This window comes from Phyllobates terribilis, unplaced genomic scaffold (assembly GCF_046119375.1).
Source record: "Phyllobates terribilis strain yellow unplaced genomic scaffold, ASM4611937v1 Scaffold_1__5_contigs__length_1240528914, whole genome shotgun sequence".
Taxonomy (NCBI): domain Eukaryota; kingdom Metazoa; phylum Chordata; class Amphibia; order Anura; family Dendrobatidae; genus Phyllobates; species Phyllobates terribilis.
In genome coordinates this window covers 263,642,931-263,669,805 of record NW_027362761.1, presented here as the reverse complement: position 1 = coordinate 263,669,805, position 26,875 = coordinate 263,642,931, and the positions used below count along the sequence as shown (strand labels likewise).

The following is a 26,875-nucleotide window of genomic DNA, read 5'->3' as shown; positions in this document are numbered from 1 at the left end:
TCCATGAGTTCAAGACTTCAGGCAGTCATTGCCAACAAAGGGTTTTCAACCAAGTACTAGAAATGAACATTTTATTTACAATTATTTAATTTGTCCAATTACTTTTGGTCCCTTTAAAAACAGGCTGGCACATGTTAAGGAGCTGAAACTCCTAAACCCTTCATCCAATTTTAATGTGGATACCCTCAAATGAAAGCTCAAAGTCTGAACTTCAATTGCATCTGAATTGTTTTGTTTAAAATTCATTGTGGTAATGTCTAGAACCAAAATTAGAAAAATGTTGTCTCTGTCCAAATATATATGGACCTAACTGTATAAGGTCTGCAGAGAACTGGTGTAAAACTGATATTATCATTATGTGGTCACTGTATTGTGGTAATATAAGTCCCAGTACAGTTGTTTTGGTCAAAGGGGTGGTGGTCCAGGCTTGAGGTTAAAGTCTGCATCATGCTCTCTCAGGACTCTCTGGCGCAGGGAGCGGGCGGCTATGTGACCGCAAGTATGCGATTTGTATACTTCCAACATTCAGGCCTCATTCAATTCACTTGTATTGAACGAGGCTGCGCACGTCTAGTCGGAATGTGACTGCATGTGTGCAAATAGAATACTTGCGATCACATGACTGCCTGCACCCAGCGCCTGGACAACCCTTTATGATCAGACTGTAGGTAGTATCACTACTGTATATGCTTGTAATAATTGGATATGGTTTGATAATATCTGTCTGTTAAATTACAATATTATTATTGCGGTGTTGTTATATTTAAGTTTTATATATCAGTATTATTAGAAATATTGGTCATATAGTAAATCTTGATTTTCTCCAGGCAGGGTAATATTATTAATAGAGATTACCATCTGGAGCTCTGGGGGGAGACAACATGGGTCTGAATTTCAGTCCCAGTCCGTTCCTGGATACAATGACAGGATTCAAAACAGGTTTTATTTTCACAACTAATTGCAGTGAAAGTTATAATTATTACATTGATAAATGATGCTCAGTTGATCTAGTGAGATCCAATTGCCATGTGGGATCAAGTTAGATTTGGTTTTAGAGAGGTGAATTGATAGATTTTAAAAGCCATATACACTATAAGGGCTTGTGCACATGACAGATTTTCTCGGAGAAGTATTAGCCGTGGCTTTTATGGATAGCACTCGTACCTACCTTGATATTCTATGGGGCTGTGCACAGGTCCGATATTTGCAATGCCAATAGCTGTGTAACGTAACAATCACTTTCTAATGAACTAAGGTATATCATTCATGTTCTTTCTCTTCTCTAAAGAATTTTAGAAAGTGAATTTGTGATTATTTGTTTTTTAGATCTATTTAATTCCAATCGTTTTACTGAGAATGGAAGAAACCCCATTCAGGGACCAAGGGGCCCCCCAGGACCATCAGGTACCAAGGACTACTTTGTGTTTCATCTTTTCAAGTCCTGTATATGAAATGAAAACATATTTCATAAAAACATTATTTAACTCGCAGGGCCACCAGGACCTCAGGGGGAATCTGGGCCACCAGGACCAATGGGAAATAACGTAAGTTGAGAATGATAAATGAAAAAAAAAAGAAAAAAAGAATAGACCTTATTTTCTGAACTTGGATAAAATTTAATACATCAGAAAAATAAGTTTTAAGAAGCTGAGTGAATGAAAAGCGACAACCACTGTAGACCACAAATATTAAGCAGGAGTTTTACTGCTGAAATGTTCTTTAAAGTAACTGATTAAAACATGTGATGATCAGCGAATTCCAGTCTGATTTTTAAGTCCTTGATTAATAACTAATTATAAGTAGAATTGGTGGAATTTAATTTAGAAATTGCTAAACTTTTCAAGTTTGTCTACAAGGGATGTATGATTGTAGTATTCATTGTGTGAGCTATTATTTCTTCTCCATAATTATAGGTCAGTGACAAAATGAACTGGGCTGTGTCTGATGGAATATTTTTAATAATTGCAGTCAAATCTGGATAAAATTAATATGCCAGTATTTTGATAATCACACATCATACATGACAATGAACAGACAGATCCGTTTATCCGTTTCCTATTCGGCAACAATGTATTAGATAAGAAGACTGTCCTCAGACTTTGTCTAAACATTATATTTCTGCAATTGAAATTCCTGAATGATGGCTAGATGTTTGGGTAAACAGCAAGGGTGCTGGAATTCATGCTTTACGATGAATTCTCTAAGATGGACAAATGCCAAAAAAATGGATGAGGAATTCTGCATCATGCCCAGTATTTCTGTAGACTCATTTGGGTGCTGTACTATGGACAGACATTTTATGCATTAAGGCCCCGTCACACTAAGCGATGCAGCAGCGATCCTGACAACGATACGACCTGTCAGGGATCGTTGCTGCATCGCTAATACATCGCTGGTGAGTAGTGTTGAGCATTCCGATACTGTAATATCGGGTATCGGCCGATATTCGCGGTATCGGAATTCCGATACTTAATTTCCGATACTTTTACAATATCGGATACCGGAATCGGAAGTTCCCATAATGCCTGCGCTCTGCAGTGTCTGTGAAGGATGACAAGTTGGATGGCAGCGCGATCCAGCCTGTCATCAGAATGCCATCCCAGCGGGGGAGAATTCTCCTGATTGTGTAAAAGCCGGCGGGCGGTATAAAGCCGCCGGCTTTTAAACAATCACACAGCCCCATACTGCTTCCCCGCAGCCTCCCACCCCGATCCTCCGCTCCCCTCGCCACCTCCAATCCCAATCGTAAATTAGGACCGGGCGGGGAGCGCAGCACCAAGGAGCGAAGGACCCGGGCGGGGAAGCCGGCAGTGAAAAGACTTCACCGCCGGCTTTCCCGTTCTGTGCTGCGCTTTCCCGCCGGTTATTTCAAATGAACAGCTGAGGTATCAGGTGATGCCGATCAGCTGTTCATTTGAAGTCGCCGCGGTGCCCTCAGAGGGTTCATGTGAGTTCATACTTGACTGCATGAACTCACATGAACTTTCCCACGGCCGCACAGGTCAGCCTCACCTCCCAGACCCGTCATGATTAGTGTGTGTGCGGGGTGTGTGTGCGGGGTGTGTGTGCGGGGTGTGTGTGCGGGGTGTGTGCGCGGGGTGTGTGCGCGGTGTCTGTGCGATGTGTGCGGGGTGTGTGCGCGATGTTTGTGCGGGTGTGCGCGGTGTCTGTGCGATGTGTGCGGGGTGTGTGCGCGATGTTTGTGCGGGTGTGCGCGGTGTCTGTGCGATGTGTGCGGGTGTGTGCGGTGTGTGTGCGTGCAGGCAGACATAGGCCGATGTGACACTACTACTCCCATCGGCCTATGTCTGTCCCCCGTCCACTCCTGCCAGCAGGATCAGCTCGATGGGAGCAGTAGTTCCCATCAGCCTGATCCTGCTATTTAAATTGCCCTACTGTGTCCCCAATAAATGTTAAATACATGTCATTGGTGGCCAGTGGTTACCTAAAAGAAATTAGTTCATACATTACCTGTCCCCGCCGATCGCCACCTAAAATAAAGTAAAAAAATAAAAAACTACACCTATACTCACCAAGACACCTAATTCCCCGAAGCCATCGATCTCCTGTAATAAAATATAAAATAATAAACCACAACCTTATCCTTACCCCTCCGTAGCAGTCCACGAGTGTCCCACGAAGATCTCCAGTTCAGAGCAGCCACATAGAATGTGACCGCTCTGAACCGCTGCCGCCGCTAGAATGACGGGGCCGTAAGGGTTCACCGGAGTTCAGGCAGCGCTGCTCCGGTTAGCTCCTTTACGGCCCTGCTGTATCGTGAGAAATTCCCACGGTACAGCAGTGCCGTAAAGGAGGTCTCCGGAGCTGCGCTGCCTGAATGCACTCCGGTGACCTCAGTCAGTGGCTCCCGCTGCCGATGTAGCAGAGCTGAAGCTGTCGTGGGAACCATGGAAAGGTAAGGATGAGGTTGCTTTATTATTTTACTTTTATTGCAGGAGATCGTTGGCTTCAGCTGGAATGGGCATGATGGTAAGTATGGTTTAATTTAGAACAATAAAGAATTGTGTCTTTATTTCAATTAAAGGACTTTATTCTGGGTGTTTGTGTTTTCTTTTAACTTTGACTATGGGGTTAGTAATGGGGGTGTCTTATAGACGCCTCTCCATTACTAACCTGGGCTTGATGTCAGCTGGCATTATAAGCTGACATCAACCCCAACCCTATTACCCCCTGCCACCGCACCAGGGCAGCGTGGAAGAGCAAGGCTAAGTGCCAGAATTGGCGCATCCTATGGATGCGCCATTTCTGGGGCGGCTGACGGCTGGTGTTTCTAGCCTGGGAGGGGGCCAATATTCATGGCACCCTTCCTGGGCTATTAATATCAGCCCCCAGCTGTCTGCCTAGCCTGTGCTAGCTATTAAATTAGGGGGGACCCCACGTTATTTTTTTGGGGGGGTTCCCCCATTTTAATAGCTAGTAAAGGCTAGGTATTCAGCTGGGGGCTGATATTAGTAGCCTGGGAAGCTCCGTGGGTATTACCCCCTTCCCAGGCTTCAAACATTTGCCCCAGCTGTCTGCTTAACCTCCGCTAGAGCCTAAAATTAAGGGGAACCCCACGCCAATTTTTTTTAAAATAAATCCTTTATTTTAACACTAAATGACAAGTACAGTAATCAACACTGTCACTGTACTTCATATATATGTGACTGACATGTTTCTATCTATCTAATCTATGTGTGATTCTCTATTCTTTCTATTCTAAATTGTCGGGTACAGATGCTGAATTGCCGGCCGGCTTTCTTAAAGAGACGGTGCATGAAAACACTATTATTTTTTTAAATAAATCCTTTACACTAAATGACAAGTACAGTAAGCAACACTGTCACTGTACTTCTTATATATGTGGCTGACATGTTTCTATCTATCTAATCTATGTCTGAAGCTCTATTCTGTCTGTTATAAATTGTCGGGTACAGATGCTGAATTGCCGGCCGGCTTTTTTAAAGAGACGGTGCACGAAAACACTAATATTTTTTTTAATAAATCCTTTACACTAAATGACAAGTACAGTAAGCAACACTGTCACTGTACTTCATATATATGTGACTGACATGTTTCTATCTATCTAATCTATGTGTGATGCTCTATTCTTTCTGTTGTAAATTGTCGGGTACCGGTGTATGCCGCTGATGAATTGACGGCTTTTCATGTCATTCTACATTATTCTTAGTTGTTTTACTTCATGTAGAATTAACCTACAAGGAAAGAAAGGGTTTATTTTCATTCCGATATTTGTGTCCCATTGACTTGATTGGTTTCCGGTATCGGAATCGGCGATATCCGATACTTTTTGGGTATCGGCCCGATCCAATCCGATACGATATTTCCTGATATCGGAAGGTATCGCTCAACACTACTGGTGAGCTGTCAAACAGGCAGGCTCACCAGCGATCAGGGGAGCAGCGATATCGTGGAAAGAATCGTTCCACGATGTCCTGCTCCCGTTCCCAGCCTGCTGCTTAAGCAGGAGCAGGCTGGTAACTATGGTAAATATCGGGTTACTAAGTGCGCGTGTGCCCCTAGTAACCCGCTGTTTACCATGGATACCACTCTGCTACGGTGCGCTGGAGCCTCTGCTCACCGTAGCAGAGTGGTATCTATGGTAAACAGCGGGTTACTAAGTGCGCGCGTGCCCCTAGTAACCCGATATTTACCATGGTTACCAGCCAGATCGTTGGTCCCGCTGGTCACACACAGCGATGTGTGCTGGCCAGCGGGAGGCCAACGACCAAAAAATGGTCCAGGACACTTTGCAGCGATCAGCGACCTCACAGCAGGGGCCTGATCGTTACAAAGTGTCACACATAGCGACATCGCTGGTGAGGTCGCTGGTGAGTCACCAAAACCGTGACACAGCAGCGATCTCGCTAGCGATATCGCTTAGTGTGACGGGGCCTTTAGACGTCCCTTTGAATCTCTTCAACAATGGTGACATTTGTGATTACAGACAACCACTGATTCCAGAGCTAAAGAGCTCTGAGAAGTGTTTAAAGTTGTAGTGTGTATCACACGACCCTTATCTATGGGAAATTTCCCACTGCTCACACGTCTGTTCCTGAAAACTTTCCCCATAAAGTGGCTTTCCACTTTATGGGAAAAGACTCTTAGCTGGCTACAAAAAGCGATTACAAGCTGTGATACTTTCAAAAGGGGGTGTTAGTAGGTACTAACCATGCAGGGTACCCAAACTTTTGCATTGACCCATTTTCCTTTTTGTCATTTTTAAAATGAAAAAAATGACAATATATTTTTTTTTGGCCTAAAATACAAAGTAAATGTTTCATCTTTATCTTTAGACCTTTTAGAGATCATTTTGTCTTCAACTTGCTTAACTGTTCACAATAGCAGTGATTTTGACCAGGGGGGCCCAAGCTTTTACATGCCACTGTAAATAATATATATATATATATATATATATATATATATATATATTCAATCAATAGTACATGTGAAAATAAGCATTGTAATATATCTTATTATTATAATATTCAATAGTAGTATTACAATATTCAATAGTACATATGGAAATAAGAAACTTTTTAATATGTGTTATTATTACTATTATTATTATTATTATAGATCAGCCCCATTTCCAGGGGAAATAAACAATAAAAATTATGTTAAATGAAATAAATAAATAAATTAAAAAAGCATAAATCCAAGATGTATAAATAGCTCATGTTTAATGCTTCTTAAGGTTGGGGGTGGATAACTGTGTTACTCCAATGTTTGTCTGGTTGTTGTTGTTGTTTCCTTTTTTTTTTTCCCTTTGTATAAATCTTTATAAAAATCAATAAAAAACATTTGATTTTAAAAAAAAAAAGCATAAATAAATAAAACTAAAAAAAAAAAAAAGATACTATCAGACTGAATCACTGTTTCTAGCCCTGACCCCATTGAAAAAAATATGTCTAATATACAAAAATATTTTCTGTGAAAAAAGTTATTAAATTTAAAATGTTTTTGGCAGTCCTTTGTGGTTGTAAAAAAAAAAGTGAAAAGTAAACACGTATTTCCTACTTTTCTTTACATTTCCTCCTCTACCAGCAAAAACAAAAGAAAAGAAATATAAAAATGACATTAAAAAATTAAGCTTAATGTATCGCAAATAAAAGAGGCAAAAATTATTTGAATATCCAAACAAGAATTTTTTTTTAACGTCCGTTAAAGGGATTTTATAGTAGGATCAACCCTTCTATGTCGTCTATATGGGCTTGTAGGCTGAATAAAATGATACCTTGATATCTGCGATCCGATATCTCATTCCCGGGAAATCCATGTTTTCTGTGACCTTTGTAAATGAGCTGTTAAGATCTATGGGCCAGATAAAGATCTCCTAGAGAATCTGCCTCCAGAGCTTATTTTCAATGAAAAAGAGGTGTTATCAGTGTGAGACATGTAATGACAGACTGTCTGCGCTCCTGATCTACGTTTCTACGACTGGTAACTCCCCCTTTCATTCAAAATAAGCTCTGGAGGCAGATTCTCCAGAAGATCTATGACCAGCCTATAGATCTTAACAGGTCATTTACATATTAAGAAAAACATGGCTTTCTCTGGAATAAGAAATCAGATTGCATAAATTAATGTATCATTTTATTCAGCTTAATATGACCTACATGCCCATATAGACGGCTTATGAGGGTTGATCCTACTGACAGATTGCCTTTAAAAGTGCACGCCAAAAAGTTCTTGCTCACGAAGGGGGGAAAATGGCCTGGTCTTGAACAGGTTAAAATAGTTGTCAGAGATATGCAAAATGCTATACACAGTCACAGCAGCGCTAAAACAATGAAGTAATACTTATCCACCCTCCAGCTCTGTCCCCACTGCTCCCCGGTATACTGTATACTGTTTATATCGGATACAAACATCACAGCCTGTATACCCCATGTGACATCTGCAACCAATCACTGGCCTATCCTTAAAAAAAACTGTTGACTTGAACAACCATACATATATTCTGTTTCTTAAAATTAAGAAATGTTGTTTCATTATGCAGGGGTTACCTGGTCCACCCGGAAGAGATGGTCCCAAAGGGGAGAAAGGAGACAGTGTGAGTATGAGTGAAACATGGCATACTGCATTAATTCATCATTAACTCATGGTAATGATTGGGACTTACAGATCTGTCTTGTAATGTAGGGTGAAATAGGCCTGCCTGGAGATTCTGGGGCAAAAGGGGAAATGGTAAGAATTTTAATGTCATTATTCCCACTTACACTTATTTATATCTGTGTCTTTACTGACCCATAATCTTTTGAAATTGTAATTATCCATTACATCTATAGTTGAGCGCAACTTTTTTTTCTTGAGACCTGTCCATTTGCTTTGGACCTTACAGGAGGTACCCTACTTGGGAGCCGCTGTATGAATGGGGAGCTGCTTATTTGCTGCCAGGGCCCCATCTGGTAAATTTAATTTGTTTGCCATGTGTAAAACTATTATAAATTACTACAGAGAGAATTTGAAAAATATGGCTGCTCATAGTCACAAGTAAGAGGATGTTCAGTATGTACCATACACGGCAGGTCCTGGCTTTATTATACTGGCTAGTTCAGAATGTTATAAAAGCTAGCTCTGATCGTTGCTGTTTAACAATTTAAATGGCGCAGTCATTCAATGATAGTGACAATTATGTGTTGCTATTGAGTGGCCCATTGGCCCCCTGCGATGAGATCGCGGGGAGCTGGTGAGTTGCCTTCAAAGCCAGAAGCCTACTGTGGATTGCAGGTTCAGGTACCCCAAAAGAGCTAAAAAAAAAAAAATAAATAATAAAAAAAAAAACGTTGAAAAAATATTGAAAATTTTTGAAAAAATAATTCTTAATCACTTCCTTTTCTCAATACTGAAATAAAAAAACGAAAAACATTAAAAAAAACAAAAAAAATACATTTAGTATCACCAAGTCTATAAACGTCTAATATTTAAAAGTATTTAATTTTTGGGTAAATGGATAAATGCCATAAACAAAAAAAAAATATGCCAGATTTGCTAGTTTCTGTCTCCATACTTCCCCCAAAAATGCAATAAATAGTAATCAAAATATCTTATGTATGCCAAAATGAAACCACTGAAAACTCTACAACTTGCCATGCAAAAAAACAAGCCCTTACATGGCTCCACTGACGAAAAAGTAAAATGTTGCAAGTTTCAGAAGTTCTGAATTTTTTTCACCACTTAAATAAAAAACCCAACATATGTTAATCAGGAAGGATAAAAAGAATCCCACTAGTGAAGATCAGCAATCATGAAGAAAAGTGAGAAAAAGTCGGCACTTTCCACTAGTAAAATGATAAATCTTTATTTTGGATACATCAGAAAAGTATTCCCGTACAGTAGAAATAACTGACGCGTGCTAAGTACGCCCTTAGTCATAGTTCGACTAACGGTGCATTTAGCGCCAGAAACTCGTCAGTTTTTTCTACTGTATGGGAATACTTTTTTTTATGTATGCAGAATAAAGATGAATTATTTTACCAGTGGAAGTGCTGACTTTGCTCAGTGGGGAAAGTTTACCGTTCTGTATGCTGATCTGAAACTTGTTCTGACATCACTGTGTTTTCTCCCTTTCCATGTCATCACAGGGTCCTCCTGGGCTGAAAGGTGAACCTGGGGAAAAAGGAGAGCCGGTATGTTTTTCACTATTCCCATTCCTCTTTCAACCTCACTCCATTTTCACACCACCTAACCACCATTGGAGAACCCTGACATATGCTGTACAGAGAATTTCAGTAGATTATTTCCTAGCATTTTAAATCCAAAAGCCACTCAGAACTGACATCTCATGAACTGGAGAACTACTTTGTCCCCCATTTGACATGGAGGATATGCAACTGTCAAAAACATTTGTATTTCTATAACACAGTACATCTTTTCCTCCCAGCAGCCAAACGGATCAGGCAGGCACGTACGTGTAAATGATGTAAAATGAGTCCTCCAGCTTGTTCCATATACCTGATTCTAACCATAACAGGTGGCAACAATTTCTACCGTGAAGACTCTGAACTTCAAGGCAGTAGTCCTCCAAAGTCAAGGTGTCAGCTGATAGCATCACTACCAATCATTCCAAATTTGACAATTATATTACTCTTCACAGTCTTCATCTGCATTAAATGTTGAGTAACAGTGCAACTGTTTTGCTTTAATTTGTACTAATCATGAGTTACTTGATGTTTTCTTCTCCATTAACAACTATAGTTTTGAGGATATGGAGACATTTTAGGGCATTTTTTTACTTAAATGCATGTATATTTGGCTGGAAAGCATTTGTATAAAGGTTTCATTAAAAATTTGAACCATTTGTCAGAATCTGCTAAGCTGATACATGACCAAATCAATGTTGTATATTGCTATGTACTGCCATTAGAGATGAGCGGATTGCTTCACCCAACCCCGGTACATGGTCCAGGTCAATGCTCTCTTACCATGGACAGGAGCTGCGTGAATATCCTTACCATCTGGGATCCCAGGCTTTGTTTATGATTAACTGGGCTGGCAAAATGTCACTTGTGTGCCGCACACCCCACAGATGAAGTACGCCGTCAGGCCGGTAAATCAAACGCCAAGCCCGGAACCCCAGTAACATCATGCAGTTCCTGTCCACAACCAGAGAACACTTGACCCGGTCCATGGACGAGGGTTGTGCATAGTGATCCACTCATATCTAACTATAATACATTTTGTATCAAGAAATATTGCAAAAATGCTTTTTTTTTCAGCCCAAAATACACACATTTCAATAACAAATGCCACCGAAAGTATCCATATTGTTTATCGAGATCCTAAACTAAGGTACATTTTACTCATGAAAGCATAAAAATGCTCATACTTTATAAAATATACCTCTATAAGCAGCTGTGAAAATAGTGAGGGATCTAGAAATAAAAATAAGCAGTTCTACCCAAGGGAATACCTATAAGGGGATAAGAAATAGCAGAGACACTAGGGACCTGGTGTAGAAGTTGGGCCCAAAGGCCTCTGTACCTTGAAGAAGACACCTATATCATGATAAGAGCACTGTTACAGGTTTTGCATTAAGGCACAAGAGCTTTTAGTTACATGTCTGGTTCTGCCTTTATGGGTTTGTGGTGATAAAAGATGGAAAAGAGATTTGGCCTTATTTATCAGCACTGTCAAATTCTTAGACAATGCAAACCTAGACTAGGCGGTCTTAAATTACTCCATACTTATCCAAGCGGTTCATGTTCTTTGATACATATGCCTAGTCTAAGTTCACACCACTTATTAGTTGGCTTACTTGCGCCAGAAATATCCACAATTCCAGCAAATCTCTTGACTAACTGACCGTTCCCATTTTTTATTAAACATGCCCCTTTGCTGCAAGGCCACACCCCCTTGTCAGACAAGTCGTAAAAAGTTTCTAAAACACTTCCTAAATAACATGCAAGTCATGAAAGAGGCTTTTTTGGTGCAAATTACACCAGAATTCTGGCACATTTAGCTTGATAAATATTCTACATTGTATGAGTAACAACATAAAGGCCCATTGTCCTTTTAATTCCCTTAGTCTTATATACATCACATGCCTGGACCAAACTTTCCAGAGTTGTGGAATTTCACTGCTCTTAAAAGTATATTATATAATTGCTTACCCTTTTTTGTCTACATAAAACTGTAAAATCCTTATTTCAGATTTGAAGGATATGCGCTTACTATTAGTTTAGAACCCCAATAATTTATAGGTCAAAAAGAGGCAATGAATTAAGCCGGCCTGTCTGTCACATGAAAGTGTGCAGATGTGAATGCGACTAAGGTAACGACATGATGTAACTCAAACCTAGAACAAATGAAGTTAAATGATTGCAAGGTTTCTCAGCTGCTTATATAGATTTATACTGTGTGAAATACTGATAAAAATGGATTTATAAACGATAGATCTTAAAGGGAATCTGTCAGTAGGATCAACCCTCCAAAGCCATCTATATGGGCATGCAGGTCATAAGAAGCTGAATAAAATGATACCTTTATATCCGCGATCTGATGTCTTACTCCAGAGAAATCCATGTTTTTCTTATATATATAAATGAGCTGTTCCAGGCTATGGGCCGGACACTTGAGAATCTGCCCCCAGAGCTGATTTTAGATAAAGTGGACCATTACCAGTGTGTTATGTAATAGCCGCTCTCTGCTCTCCTGATGCAGAGCTGTGTGTGATTATACCTGACACATCTGCAGCTTCCATCTCACAGGCTGTCAGTGTTGTAATACAGCAGAGCTGTGAGAGCTGCAGTAAATGTGTTTATAAGGAGACAAAGTTCAGTTCTTCTGTGCTGTGTTAGATACATGTCTCACACTGGTAACTCCCCCTTTTATTAAAAATAATAAATGGAAGCTGATTCTTATGCAGACCAGCGTCCAGCCCATAGTCCTGAACAGCTCATTTACATACAAGAAAACGAGGATTTCTTTGGAATAAGACATCGGATCGCAGATATCAAGATATAATTTTATTCAGCTTCCTATGACCTACATGTCCATATAGACGGCTTAGTAGGGTTGATCCTACCCACAGATTCCCTTTAAATGTGTACTGTTGGTTTTGGATGTATCAGCCATTATTTAGAAATCAAGTACATGCAGGGTTGCCAGCTTATAAGATACTGTAGATTTTCCCTATACTCATTTCTGCATTTCTTATTCTCTTTTTCATTTGAATACAAATCTCCTCTATGAATCAGTCTAGTGAACCGTATGAAGTGTCTTTCTGAGTTAACATCTACTGAAATCTAGGTACACAGTAACTGAAATAATTTACTCTAGGAAACCAGTAGTTACTGTATAACCAATAGGAACACATTTTAGCCAGGAAAGTTTTACTAAGTTGATGAATCAGTAATATACATCTTGAGGAATGAACACCTACACCATTCTCATGTACCATTCATGATGCTCCGCTTGATTGTATTTTGGGGTGATGGGTTCCTTGATAAGGGCTGATACAGCTGTGGGGGTTTCTTTTGTCTCACATACTCCACTTACCCCACAGCCTGCCATTTAACCCTTTCTTTACCTGTAACCCCTTCCCTTCTGGAGAATTGCAGATATTGGACATACTAGTCATGTTTTTGAAATTACCATATCCAAGTGCGGTTTACTGAAACATAAAAATTAGAATACTATGTTGTAAAATTACTCTGGTTTCATATTAAAAGGATTTAATTCCCCCCCTCCCCACACACTTTACGGATGGAGTCTAGCAACTCCAGATGCTTTTGCATGATTCATCAATTGCAACTTTATAAAAAGTTGCAAAATTTGGCTTCACTCTAGTCTTCCCCTGGTGTATTTTAGAGTACACCAAAATACCACAAGACAAAAAAGGAAAGGAACTTAAAAACAAAACGCAAATGATGAATTGGGCCCAAAGACCCTGATTTAAGCGATGTGTCACTTACTGGGCTGCTTACTGAAGTTTTGATAAAATCACTGTTTTATCAGCAGGAGATTATCACTAGATGACACGTAAACCTGCTGCCATGTAGTCCGCCATATTCCTGAACTCTAACCCCACCCCACTACTGATTGGCAGCTTTCTGCCTATGGACATTATAAACAGAAATCTTTCAATCGGGGGTGTGGGCATGGTTATACAGAGCTCAGCATTCAGAAAACTGATAAATCTGCAGCAGATAAAACGCTGATTTTATCAAAACTGCACCAAACAGTCCAGTAAAGGATACATTGCTGGAATCAGGATCTCTGCCCCTACATCATTCTCCTCTCATGATGTGGGGGCAAAGATCCTGATTCAAGCAATGTATCCATACTGGAATGCTTGGTGACAGCATTCCTTTAAAGAAATAAGACAAATGCTGTAATAAAATGATACCACTAAATTAAATATTTTTCCTCAAAAATTTGGTTAATAAAGACGTAGTCAAATAAATTGTTACACTTTTTAACTCCAGCAGTGAAGGCGTTAATTACGTATGCATCAGAATAACAAGTAGAGTGCATGTAATTTCATAATCATAGTAACTAATAGGCTGCTTGATGAGAAGTACTAATTAAGTTTATTCTTTGCTAACATTAATGGTTATGATACAGATCCGCAATGCAATGAAATGAGTCAGTGCACAATTACATTTGTATTAAAACAAATTAAATATAGATCCAAATATAATCAAAGGACAAAAAAGCCAAGTCAGTTGATTAGGAAATAAAAGCTGCTGGCACATGGTAATGAAGATCTTTTGAGATTTTACAATGAATACATTGTTAGGCCTCAGTGTCTCTAGTACGTGTGGTGTCAGTTTTCACACGTACCGGAGACACATACACACATAGACCCATTCAAATGAATGGGTCTGTGCACATGTCAGTGTGTTTTCATGGACCGTATGTCCGTGGGCGAAACACGCTGACATATATACGTTTTTTAGCCGCAGCACGGCTGCAAAACATCCCACACACATGCACACTGATCACACACGGATGATATCCGTGTGTGATCAGTGTGATACCGGAACCGGAGAATCAGCGGTACAATACGCGCTATTCCCAAGCGCCGGGTACTGCAGGCAAGTCTCATCATTGTCCCCTGCTTGCACTGCGATCAGCGCGAGAAAGGGACAATGTTAACAGTAGTATTCTGCTCCCGCTGTCTCCAAGTGTAAAAATAAGAATAAAATAAAAAAAATAATTACACTCACCTGTCCAAAGATGAAATAAGTGTCCCTCATAGTAATCCATCTGATCGACATTTCTTCATCAGCGTGATTGGGGGCTTGAGGCGACTGCACACACTGAGGAGCAGAGGAGAATGACTCCCTGCAGTGAGCGGACTCCTGAACTGCGCTGACCTTGCTGAGTGACAGGACACCGCTCAGTGAGCTCAGCGAGTCATTCTCATCAGCATGTGCGGTCGCCTTAAACTACTCATCATGCTGTTGAAGAAATATCGGTCAGATGGATTACAGCGAGGGACACTTATTTCAACTTCGGACAGGTGAGTATATTTTTTTATTTTATTCTTTTTTTTTACACTTGAAGACAGCAGGAGCAGAATACTACTCTCAGCATTGTCCCCTGCTCACGCTGATTGCAGCGCAAGCAGGGGACAATGATGAGACTTGCTTGGAGCACCCGGACCGGCGTCTGGGAATCAGGGGTACAGTTTGCACTGTTCCCAAGCGCCAGTCCGTGTGATTCTGATGTGGCACACAGGCACACGGTTGCCACACGTATGCTACAAAGAGACACACGGACATGGATATCTCCGGTACTGATTTTTCCAGTACCGAAAATATCTGGAAAAGTGAAATGTGAAAGAGGCCTTAAATGGAGTCTGTCACCCTAAATTTAAACTTCAAACTAACCACATAGCCTTGTTGGAGATGAAGCAGCAATAAAAAGCATTCTTCTTGTTTTTAAATCTGTTCCTCTGTTGCTCCTCCTCAAAAAAACTTTATTGTAATATGCAAATATAGGTGCGACGTGTTCCCTTTGCATGGCTAAATGCCTCACTGCACCACTCCACACACTTATTTAGTTTGCTGCCCCTCATTTTATGTTCATTGACTGACGATAAACCTCTGTTATATAATTACTATCCCAGTACAGGAGAGAGCAAATCACTCTCTCCCCACTGCTGACAATGCACTTCACCTCTGCTATCATTTCAGTGCAGGAGAGAACATACAAATCACTTTCTCCTCTCTGCTGACAATGCTCTTTTCCTTTGCTATTACTTCAACGCAGGAGAGAGGACACAAATCACTCTCTCCTCGCTTCTGACATTACTCTTCACCTTTGCTTTCACTTCAGTGCAAGAGAGAGCACACAAATCACTCTCTCCTCATTTCTGACATTGCTCTTCTCCCTTGCTATCACTTCAGTGAAGGAGAGAGCACACAAATCACTCTCTCCTGGCTGCTGACAATGCTCTTCACCTCTGCTATCACTTCAGTGCAGGAGAGAGCACACAAATCACTCTCTCCTCACTGCTGACAATGCTCTTCACTTCTGCTATCACTTCAGTGCAGGAGAGAGCACACAAATCACTCTCTCCTCGCTTCTAACAATGCTCGTCTCCTTTGCTATCACTTCAGTGCTGGAGAGAACACACAAATCACTCTCACCTGGTAGCTGACATTGCTATACAGCTTTGCACTAGCAATGTAATCAGGAAGGAGAGAGATTTGTGTTTTCTCTACTGAACAGGGTCAATGATCACATAAACTGTAGTTATCTTCAGACTGTGCTGGCTCTAGACAAGCCAGAGCTGTCAATCAACAGAAGGAGTGGCAGCAGTCTAAAAAAGTAGGGGGAACGATGGTGCACAAAGGCATTTAGCCACCTCAAGAGTGGACTGAGCACCCTCATTTGCATACTACAATAAAGTTGTTTTTGGGGGCAAAGGAGAAACAGATTTAAAAACAAAAAGAATGATTTGTATTATACTTGATCTCCTAGAAGGCTATGTGTGTTATGTTCTGCAACTTAGAACTAAGGAATAGGAGGGAAAAGCTGACCCTGCACTGAGACTCAGCTTTACCCTATGCTGGGGTGGGTGTCCTTATGAATAGCCCCACCGAAACTCCTGCACTGAACTCAAACGTAGACCTGTAGGAAGGGGAAAGGGGTCCCTAAAAGATCTAAGGACTGGGAGCAAAAGCAGGAGACCTCCTAACAGAAAAGTTAGTTGCAGAAACGAAAAATAAAGGAAACAAAACTGCTGGAACAAGAAGTCCCAGGATAACAATAGTCCAAAGCAAGAAGAACTAAACAAGGCTACTTAGCCAGAGCACGAGCGTTACAACACTGATGTCCAGCGGGGAATGAGAGCCAGATGCTGAGTAATAAAGGGTGCAGAGATTACGTGACCAAGAAACCCAGCACCAGAGGAAAAGACTAGAAGCCAGCAAACCACAACAAGATGGCCGATAGTAAAACAAAATAGATTCTAACAATGTGGTTAGTTTGAAGTGTAAATTTGCAATGACAGACTCCCTTTTAATAGATTTCTTAGACCTAATGAGGCTGATGTACTTAATTTGAAAAACCTTGTCAGAATTGCTATATAATATTTTTTGAAAGTTTTCCCATGTTATATTAAAACTAGTAATTGAGCCCGTTCTACACCCGGGTGGCAAGCATTTTTATTGGTATATGGTCCCCCATCTTGGAATTTGTGCTGCCCCCATCCTGGTATTTGTGCTGCCCCCATCCTGGTATTTTTGCTCCCCAATCCTGTTCCCCCATCCTGTTATGTGCTGCCCTCATCCCTATCCTGGTATGCATGGTACCCCCTCATCCCTATCCTGGTATACATGGCCCCTCACCCCCAATCCTGGTACGCATGGCACTCCTCACCCTCAATCCTGGTATGCATGGCACCCCTCGCCCCCAATCCTGGCATGCATGGCACCCCTCATCCCGATCCTGGTACGCATGGCACCCCTCACCCCCAATCCTGGTATGCATGGCACCCCTCATCCCTATCCTGGTATACATGGTACCCCTCATTCCTATCCTGGTATGCATGGCCCCTCATCCGAGTCGTGGTATGCATAGTACTCCTCATCCCTATCCTGGTATAAATGGTACCCCTCATACCCCAATCCTGGTATGCATGGTACCCCTCACCCCTCAATCCTGGTATGCATGGCACCCCTCACTCCTCAATCCTGGTATGCATGGCACACCTCATCCCCAATCCTCATATGCATGGCACCCCCCATCCCCTATCCTGGTATGCATGTCACTCCTCATCCCCCAATCCTGGTATGCATAGTACCCCTCATCCCCCAATCCTGGTATGCATGGTACCCCTCATCCCCCAATCCTGGTATGCGTGGCCCCCTCATCCCCCCAATCCTGGTATGTATGGCCCCCTCATTTCCAAAAAAATAAACAATTATACTCACCTTTCTTCCCTGTGCTCCAGCGCTGCTGTGTCCTGTTCTGCCGGAGGCCAGGGGAGGAGTGCAGCGCCGGAGCACCGCGCTGTCCGGCGCCATATTGTTGAAGACACACTGCAAATGTGTCTTCAGTAAAATGGCGCCGGATAGCGCTATGCGCATGCGCAGTCTATAGAGGCTTCAGACAGATGGACGCTTGGCCGGTTATATTATAGATGAGCACTTGGATGCAATTTCTTATTGGGATTATACTGCCATTCTGACATGAATTTGCAGAGTATGTACACCAGCCTCAATCAGGTCTAAGAGATCTACCGGTATTTGCTGTGCCAACATTGAACCTGTTCTATATCGCACATTTTACAAATGGTAGTTTAGAAATTAGGGGTAGTATTCCTGTAATTGCCTTGGGGCTTGACAGTTAATACCAATATCAGATAATTCTTTGATAGGAGTCTTATAACAGACTCAGATCCAGATTCAGCTGGGCTAGGAAACAAAACTGACATCACCTGACACATGAAGATGGCCATATAGACTTTCAGCAATCTGGCTCAAATTATACCATAAAATGAGATCCCCACTAATCGCTGCTTATTTCATATCCATGAGGCCTAATTCCTAATCTGGTTCACATGGAACTAGTGGGTTTATTGACTCAATTCACTTGAAGACTCACCCAAGTGTAGTACTTCAGAAGAAAGACCTTATAAGGCCACACTTTGCATTTTTACATGTATTTTTTTTAACCAAAAGCAGGTTTGGAACTCAAAGGGTTAAGAAGAATATAGGAAAAATGTTCTGTAAATTATCTCACAGAAAACTTGATTATTTAGCTTAGCATTACTATATGCTATGTAAGTATGGCTACTGATTGCTCGTAGTAGACATTTTTTGCATTTTAGGTTTTCTTCTGTATCAAACTTACAATGATCCCGCATGATCCACTAATCCCCTCATACATTTCTGTTTTGACTGTAATTGCAACTAAAAAATGTATTAATCACAAATAGCTTGTTCACATTAGTGATTTATTGTGCAGTTTCAGCTTGCACTTTTCTAAGATAAAGAAGGATCAGAAGTCATAGATGTAAGGAGCGGATAAAGACATCAAAGGGCCCCTGTACAAGAACATATTATGGGCCCTTGCTCTGCAATAGCTCATCTCATGTGTCTTTAACAATTCACCAGTAATTATAAGCTATGAAATCCTTTAGTTCTGGCCCTTAAATGCAGCAAATACATAGCAATTGTCTGATAGTGGACCCCTTAACACCTGGGCCCGATGTAGCTCCACAGGTTGTATAGTATTTCCCCCCCAGCATAGATGGCGCCTACTTTGACCCCAATTCATTAAAGGGCTTATCCACTTTATGCTCATGTAAAACCGCCTATACTTCCCTCCGGCATCGGCACCGTTCCAGCGATATCGGAGCTGGGGCTCGGGACACATTGCTATGTCACGTGAGCCCTGCAGCCAATCAGCAGCCACTGATGGGCCACTTCATTCTTGCTACCTTTGGCGGTAACTGACATTGGAAGTCAGAGAGCAGCAGCCGCTCTGTTTCCGGATTTCAGTTTCGTCTGAAGGAAGTGAAGCAGTCCATTAGCACCTGCTGATTGGCTGAAGGGCTGACATGACATAACAATGTCACGCAAGCCCATGGAGACCCAGTGATGACATCACTGGAACAGTGCCAGCACCAGAGGTGAGTATAAGCTGTTATTATTTTACATTAGGGAATATAGTAATTGAGAATGGGTTGTCCGAGTAGTGAACTACCCCTTTAATACTGCCATTTGCACACCAGTCTTAATGCTAGGTGAAATGGACTAAAAAGCACCAAATTCATTAAAAGGCACTCGCCTTTAAATTAATTTGGCACATCTTAAAACTGTTGTAGGCCTCCACCAGAAATGTTACTCCAACCAGGGGCTGGTGTGCATTTCTGGTGTAATTTATGCCATTTTTGTGGTGCAAATTATGATTAATTTGACGAGCGAGCTTCCCCACGTCTCCCGTCTCATCTCTGCTGACTTTGCCGCAGTTGTTCAGGACTGGGATAGAAACTCCAAATTTTTGCGACATTTCAAATTTCTGAGTTTTATGTCAGAAAAATGGCCTCTTTAGGGCTCATTCACCCATCATTTATTTTCCATTAGCATTTGTATGCCAAAACCAGTAGTGTCTCCAAAACACAAAGTAGGTGTCAATCTTTCAAGTACAGTTTTTCTCTGTAAGTTTCACTCCTGGTTTTGGCATACAAATAGTGATGAAAAATCACTGACGTCTGAACGAGCCCTTATGCTTCTCCCATATCTCGGGATTCTCACTTTTTCTTAGAAAACCACAAGTAGAAATAGCCCTGTAAAATGCTAAAGTGAAGACGTTGTAATGGTTGCATCTGGGTGGGAGGGGGTTGATCCCTCACAGCTGTGTCTGTCTCTTGCTTGTACAGGGGGAAAGGATGCTGCAGATCAGAGAAGCATTGAAGATATTAGCAGAAAGAGTTTTAATATTGGAGACAATGATTGGCATTCACGGTGAGTATGTGAATTTGTGGGAAGAAAAGGGAGAATATAAAAATACCAATAGGGAATCTCAGAGGACATGACAATGGAGGGGGAGCCACAGTTATATGAGTAAGAACTCATTCAGACAACAGTATATTTCTTCCAGATTTATTCCGTTTGGTTTTTTTTCATACTTTTGTTTCCAAAATTTTCAAAATGCCCCATTGCATGGCTTCTCATGGAACTATGAAAAAAATGGACCAAATGCTAAACAGAAACTGGTATAAAAACACATATATACAGTATATGTCTAAGAAGTGCTTATTTTTTATCAGTAAATTGCATCTTTTCACATTCAATCATATTTCAATATGGTCGCCTGAACGAGTCCTAAGGTGTAGGCATTATTAGGCCAAGTGTAAGGAAATTACTATGCCAATTTAGGGAAACATGTTATTGAGCATATAATAATGTGTATAACACAGATCCCAAATGCATTGTTAAAAGGGTATTCCCATCTCCAAGATCCTATCCCAATATGTAGTAGGTGTAATAATACTAATATTAGCAAATACCTCCAATTAGAAATGTAATAGTTATTCTGATTCGCTATGTCGCTTACCCCATGTGCAGGGCATTGCAGTAGCTTAGGTAACCATGGTTATGACCACTAATATAGTGACAGTTAGTTGTTAGTGGTCATAACCATGGTTACCTAAGCTACTGCAATGCCCTGCACATGGGGTATGTAACATAGCGAATCAGAAGAACTATACATTTCTAATTGGAGGTATTTGCTAATATTATTATTACACCTACTACATATTAGGATGCTATCTTGGAGATGGGAATACCCCTTTAATGCTACTCAGTGTGACCACACGTATGACAGCATGATGTTGCGTGCTGCAACGACAGTTGTATATCGGTTAAACTTCTCCTTTAGGCCTTATTCAGACATCAGTGATTTTTGTATGCAAAAAAACAGTCCACGTTTCAGCCGTGTTTTGAGCGATTTTCAGCAGTGTTTGGTTGGGGTTTCAGTTTTTAACATCAGTTTCATCAGTGATTTTCGTGTATGGAAAAAAAAATTACAAAGTGTCTCCTATTCATTGCAATGTTAATCCCGGACAGCACACAGATTACACAGGGATGGCAATGTGCGCTGTCAGTGATTTTTAACGAATAAGAAACGCATGGGTAATTTTGTCTCACGGCTCACATAAAAAACAATGACATATTAACAGCCCCATAGACTATAATGGGTACGTGTTCTATCGATGAAATACACATATAGACACATATGAGATTCATGGATTTCTGAATGAGGCTTTAAAAGCAGCGATTTCAGGGCTTTTATGGGAAACATTGTTCTGTGAAATGAATTGAAATGCACACATTCTTGTGCGTGAGGTCCTCAACAGGTTTATTCAGGTTTCTATTGAATGTAGAGTAACGCTTTTATGAATACAAAGAATAATTGTATTCATATTATTTTAAAGCACCAATAATCCAGGGTGCTGTACCTGTGAAAAGGGTTTAAATACAATCCCAATTGCAAAAAAGTTGAGGCGCTGTGTAAAATCTAAAGAAAACAAGAATGCAATGATTTGTAAAAAAATTTATAGCCATGTTTTATTCACAACAGAACACAGATCAGAAGTTGAAAGTTAGACATTTTTCCGTTTCATTTGAAAAAATCACTCATTTAGAAATTGATGGCAGCAACACATCTCAAAAAGTTGGGACAGGGTTAACAAAAGGCTGAAAAAAGTGATACTAATGAAAATGGCTAAGTCACATGACTGTGTATAAGAAGAGCGTGTTAGAGAGGCAGAGTCTCTCAGAAACAAAGATGGTCAGAGGTTCATCAATCTGTGAACAACTGCGTCTACAAATTGTGGAACAATTTCAGAAAAATGTTCCTCAATGGTAGAATTGTAAAGACTTTGATTGTCCCACCATCTACAGTACATAATGTCAGCAAAAGATTCAGAGATTCTGCAGAAATCCATGCACATAAGGGACAAAGCTGACGATCATTATGGGATGCTCGTGATCTATGGGCCGTCAGGTGTCACTGGATTAAAAACAAACATGATTGAGTCGTGCAAATCACTACATGGGCTCAGGAATACACATAGAAATTATTGTCTGTGAACACAGTTCACCCTGCAATCCACAAATGCAAGTTATAGTTGTATCATGCCAAGAAGAAACCATATACCAACACAATACAGAAGCGCTGCCGTCTTCTCTGGATGAAGGCTTATTTATAATGAACTTAGGCTAAATGGAAAACTGTTCTGTCGTCCGATGATTTAAAATTTGAAATCTTTATGGAAATCACAGACGTTGCACTGTGTGGACGCAAGAGCAGAGGGACCATCCAGCTTGTTACCAGTTGACAATTCAAAATAATTGCATTCCTTACATTTTATACAGCGTCCCAACTTTTTTGGTATTAGTATTGTACATAAAACACAAAGCAATTACAATAGACAAACCAGGGGCGTCGCTAGCATCAAAGATCCGGGGCTCCAGCCCCGAACATCTTGGCCCGAGCCCCGGATCTCCTGCGACTGCTGCACTTAAGTGTGTCTGCGTCAACATCGCGGACCAGAGGAGGGCTGGCCCGGTCCCCAATCAGCCAATCTCAGCAGCCGCCAGACCGCACTGTAATTCTAACCGTGCGGCTGTGTCAATATCTGACATGAAATCAGAATAAACCTTTCCCGTTTTAGGTCAATTAGGATTAGCATAATTTTTAATATTTGCCAAATGCCAGAATAATGAGAGAGAGAGAATGTTTTAAGGCATTTTTATTACTTACTACAAAGTCAAAAGTTTACATACATTTCATTAGTATTTGGTACCATTGCCCTTAAACTGAATGACTTGGATCAAATGTTTGGGATATTCTTCCACAAGTTTCTCACAATAGTTGGTAGGAATCTGGGCCCATTCCTCCTGACAAAACTGGTGTAACAGATCCAGGTTTGTATGTCGCCTCGCTCGCACCTGCCTTTTCAGCTTTGCCCATAAATTTTCAATAGGATTGAGATCAGGGCTTTGTAATGGCCATTCCAAAACATTGACCTTGTTATCCTTAAGCCACATTGTTACCATTTTGGCAGTATGCTCCGGGTCATTGTCCATTTGGAAGACCAATTTTTGCCCAAGCTTTAACTTCCTGGCTGATGTCTTGAGATGTTACTTCAGTATTGCCACATAATCTTCTTTTCTCATGATGCCATCTATTTTGTGAAGTACATTAGTCCCTCCTGCAGCAAAACAACCTTACAACATGATGCTGCCACCCCCGTGTTTCACAGTTGGGATGGTGTTCTTAGGCTTCCAAGCTTCTCCCTTTTTCCTCCAAACGTAACGATGGTCATTATACCCAAAAAGTTCAATTTTAGTTTAATCAGACCACAGGACATGTCTCCAAAAATTAAGGTCTTTGTTCCTTTGTGCATTTACAAACATTAGTCTGGATTTTTTATGTTTCTTTTGGAGTAATGGCTTCTTCCTGGCAGAGTGGCCTTTCAGCCCATGTTGATACAGCACTCGTTTCACTGTGGATGTTGACACAATCTTCCCAGCTTCCACCATCATCTTTACAAGGTCTTTTGCTTTTGTCCTTGGGTTGATATGCACATGTTGGACCAAAGCACATTAATCTCTGGGACACAGAGCCCTTCCTGAGCGGTATGATGGCTGGACATTCCCATCTAGTTTGTACTTCCGTATAATTGTTGGTACAGATGAATGAGGCACCTTCAGGTATCTTGAAATTGTACCCAAGGTTGAGCCAGACTTGTGCAAGTTCACAATTCTCTTCCTGATATCTTGGCTTATCTTTAGACTTTCCCATGATGCTACACAAAGAAGCAATGTGTTTCAGATGTGCATTAAAATACATCCACAGGAGTCTCTCTAATTAAATCAGATGTTGCAATAAAACCTATCAGAAGCTTCCAAACACATGACATCATCATATGGGCAGACCAGAATTGTTTAAAGACATAGTAATCATAGTGTATGTAAACTTTTGACATTGCAGTAAGTGATAAAAATGCCTTAAAACTGTCACACCAGGTATAAGTGCAACACAGAGAGAAAAGGGAAAGGTAACCCAGACACTAGGGAAAGGGGGAAGTGGAGACCTCCTAGTCTGGTCTAGGGTCACCCTGTCTCAACTAACATCCCTATATAGCCTCCTCAGCTATCGCCGATCGTGTGCCTCGCCCTACTTTCCATGGCATAAGACTACGGCTAAGGATGGAAGGAGATGAGCACTAGTCAACCTCCACTAAAACTCTAAAGACAACAATGGTAGACAAAACAGGGGAAAATGGCTTAGCTTTAGATCAACGCCAAATGTGCACACAGCCTCAAGCTCCAGAGAGGACGAGGTACTGCTCCTGCTAAGCTTCACAAGTAGAAATGAATATAACTGGTGATGCCCTCTCAGACACACCAGGTATATATACACCCAGGCCATAGAGCAAATTAGCAAGAGAGAGGTAGTTGCTCGGTCCTAAAGACAGCCTCCAATCTAAGCAGCTGTCTGCAATGCAAAAGTGGAGATCTCCTGCAACCCACTGCAGGGTGACTGTCTGTCACCTATGACACACCCATGACAAAAACATTCTCTGTCATTATTCTGGCATTTGGCAAATCTTAAAAATTATGGTAATCCTAATTGACCTAAAACGGGAAAGGTTTATTCTGATTTCATGCCAGATATTGAGAAAAACATGCATATGTGTCTTTTTTATATAGTGTATGTAAACTTCTGGTTTCAACTGTATCTGGCTACTGATATTCTCTGATGTCGGGCTACCAACCAGATTAATGAAATAACTTAATAAATAAACAGACAAAGAATATTGTCCTGAAATCCAACACCAAAGGAGACAAACCTGTTTAAAATAAAACAATTCTTCTTTTTATCAATTAATATTTTAATATTTACTGTAAAAAAATAAAATACTATGTAAAGAACATTAACTATTCAAGGTAAGTGCTCCATAAATATGCAACCTAATGGCCAGCAAGTTTCAGCTGTGCTAAAAACATGCCAAATATTATAATAAAGTTTTAATTCATAAATAAACAGATAAATAAATATTAATCCTTAGAATAACATGAATTCATTATCAATGTCTCTGATCTTTAGTCACTAAATAAGGATATCTGGATCACGTAAAGAGTTTGTCCAGGACTATTGATATTGATAAGCTGATATCAGCTGATCAGTGGGGTGGCAGGTGTAGGACCCCCACTGGTTTGATATTTATGACAGATCCTAAAGATAGATTAGATTTGTCTGTGATTTGCTGTCATGAGACTATGTTAAACTTGCCATTTGGCTGTAAAATAAAATTGCTGCCTGATCACAAACAAGTCACAATCGACTTACACTATGGTCTATGTTCACAAAGTAATTTTCAGTTTGTTATTAAAAACCGAGCTGGTTTGGATTTTTGGCAACAGTCGCATTTAGTTTGTGTTGTGTCATATGCTGCAATATGACTACACGGACAATCATTCACGATACGATATTGTGATCTTCATGTTGTGTAACCATCACTGCGCAGCCTCTAGCCTCAGCTAACAAGCATGGTTTCAGCCCGTGGCAAAATGTGCATTCTTTGGACACTTTATGATAAGCGTATTGTCAATGAGAACGTCTTATAAGGGGATTGTCCAAATTTGAGGACCCATGTTATGACTTGTTTTTGTAAACTTTTGTCTTGTGTAATAATTTATTTTTTCACTTCTCTGATATTCGTTCTATTCCTACATTTTTAATGCACATATACAGTAAGTCATTTTATTTACCATTTTTAATTGGAAGTTCAGTTAGTACGATAGATGTTCAAGCTGCTAGTTCACAACAATTCATTAAAAGGGTTTTCCACATTCAGGAAAGTGAGCCCTAAAACACTTTAAAATAACAATTTAAAATAACAAACAGAGCAGGTACTCACCGTACCTGGGTTCAGTGCTGGATCTACGTCCTGAATTGGAACGCAATGTTTTGGCTGCAGTGCTAACATTACAGCTGCAGCCAATCACTGAGCTCAGCGGCAGTGCCCAGAGATGTGTTACGGCAGTGATGCATGCTGTCAACGTGACATCGCGGCTGCAGCAAAACACAGACACTCCAGCAGCGGTGGGGAGCTAGCTCTGGCGAGTACCTGTTCTGTTTGTTATCTTAGAACGTTTTGGGGTCCACTTTCTTGAAAGTGGAAAACTCCCTTAAAAGGAATCTGTCAGCAGGATTTCACCCCCCAAACTATTTATATATGCATGTAGCTCTTACAAAGACAAGTTCAGCAAAACCTTTACATGGCCAGTCTGTTCTTTAATTACTGAGAAATCAGCATTTGAATTGATATGTAAATGGTAATTATTATTTTTATTATTTATTATAGCGCCATTTA

At 40.7% G+C, this 26,875-nt stretch overlaps 1 protein-coding gene across 4 annotated transcripts in view; it reads left to right on the top strand.

The window, feature by feature from the left end:
- EMID1 (EMI domain containing 1) overlaps positions 1-26,875 on the top strand; it is a 143,334-nt gene that overhangs the window by 107,026 nt on the left and 9,433 nt on the right. For 2 of the 4 annotated variants that reach the window (XM_073671880.1, XM_073671888.1), the window contains exons 10-15: positions 1,327-1,404; positions 1,492-1,544; positions 8,024-8,077; positions 8,167-8,211; positions 9,609-9,653; positions 20,366-20,450. In XM_073671880.1, coding sequence (XP_073527981.1) covers positions 1,327-1,404; positions 1,492-1,544; positions 8,024-8,077; positions 8,167-8,211; positions 9,609-9,653; positions 20,366-20,450 — 360 coding nt within the window. The remainder of the gene's footprint in view (positions 1-1,326; positions 1,405-1,491; positions 1,545-8,023; positions 8,078-8,166; positions 8,212-9,608; positions 9,654-20,365; positions 20,451-26,875) is intronic. The other 2 variants (XM_073671864.1, XM_073671873.1) reach the window with 1 other exon arrangement.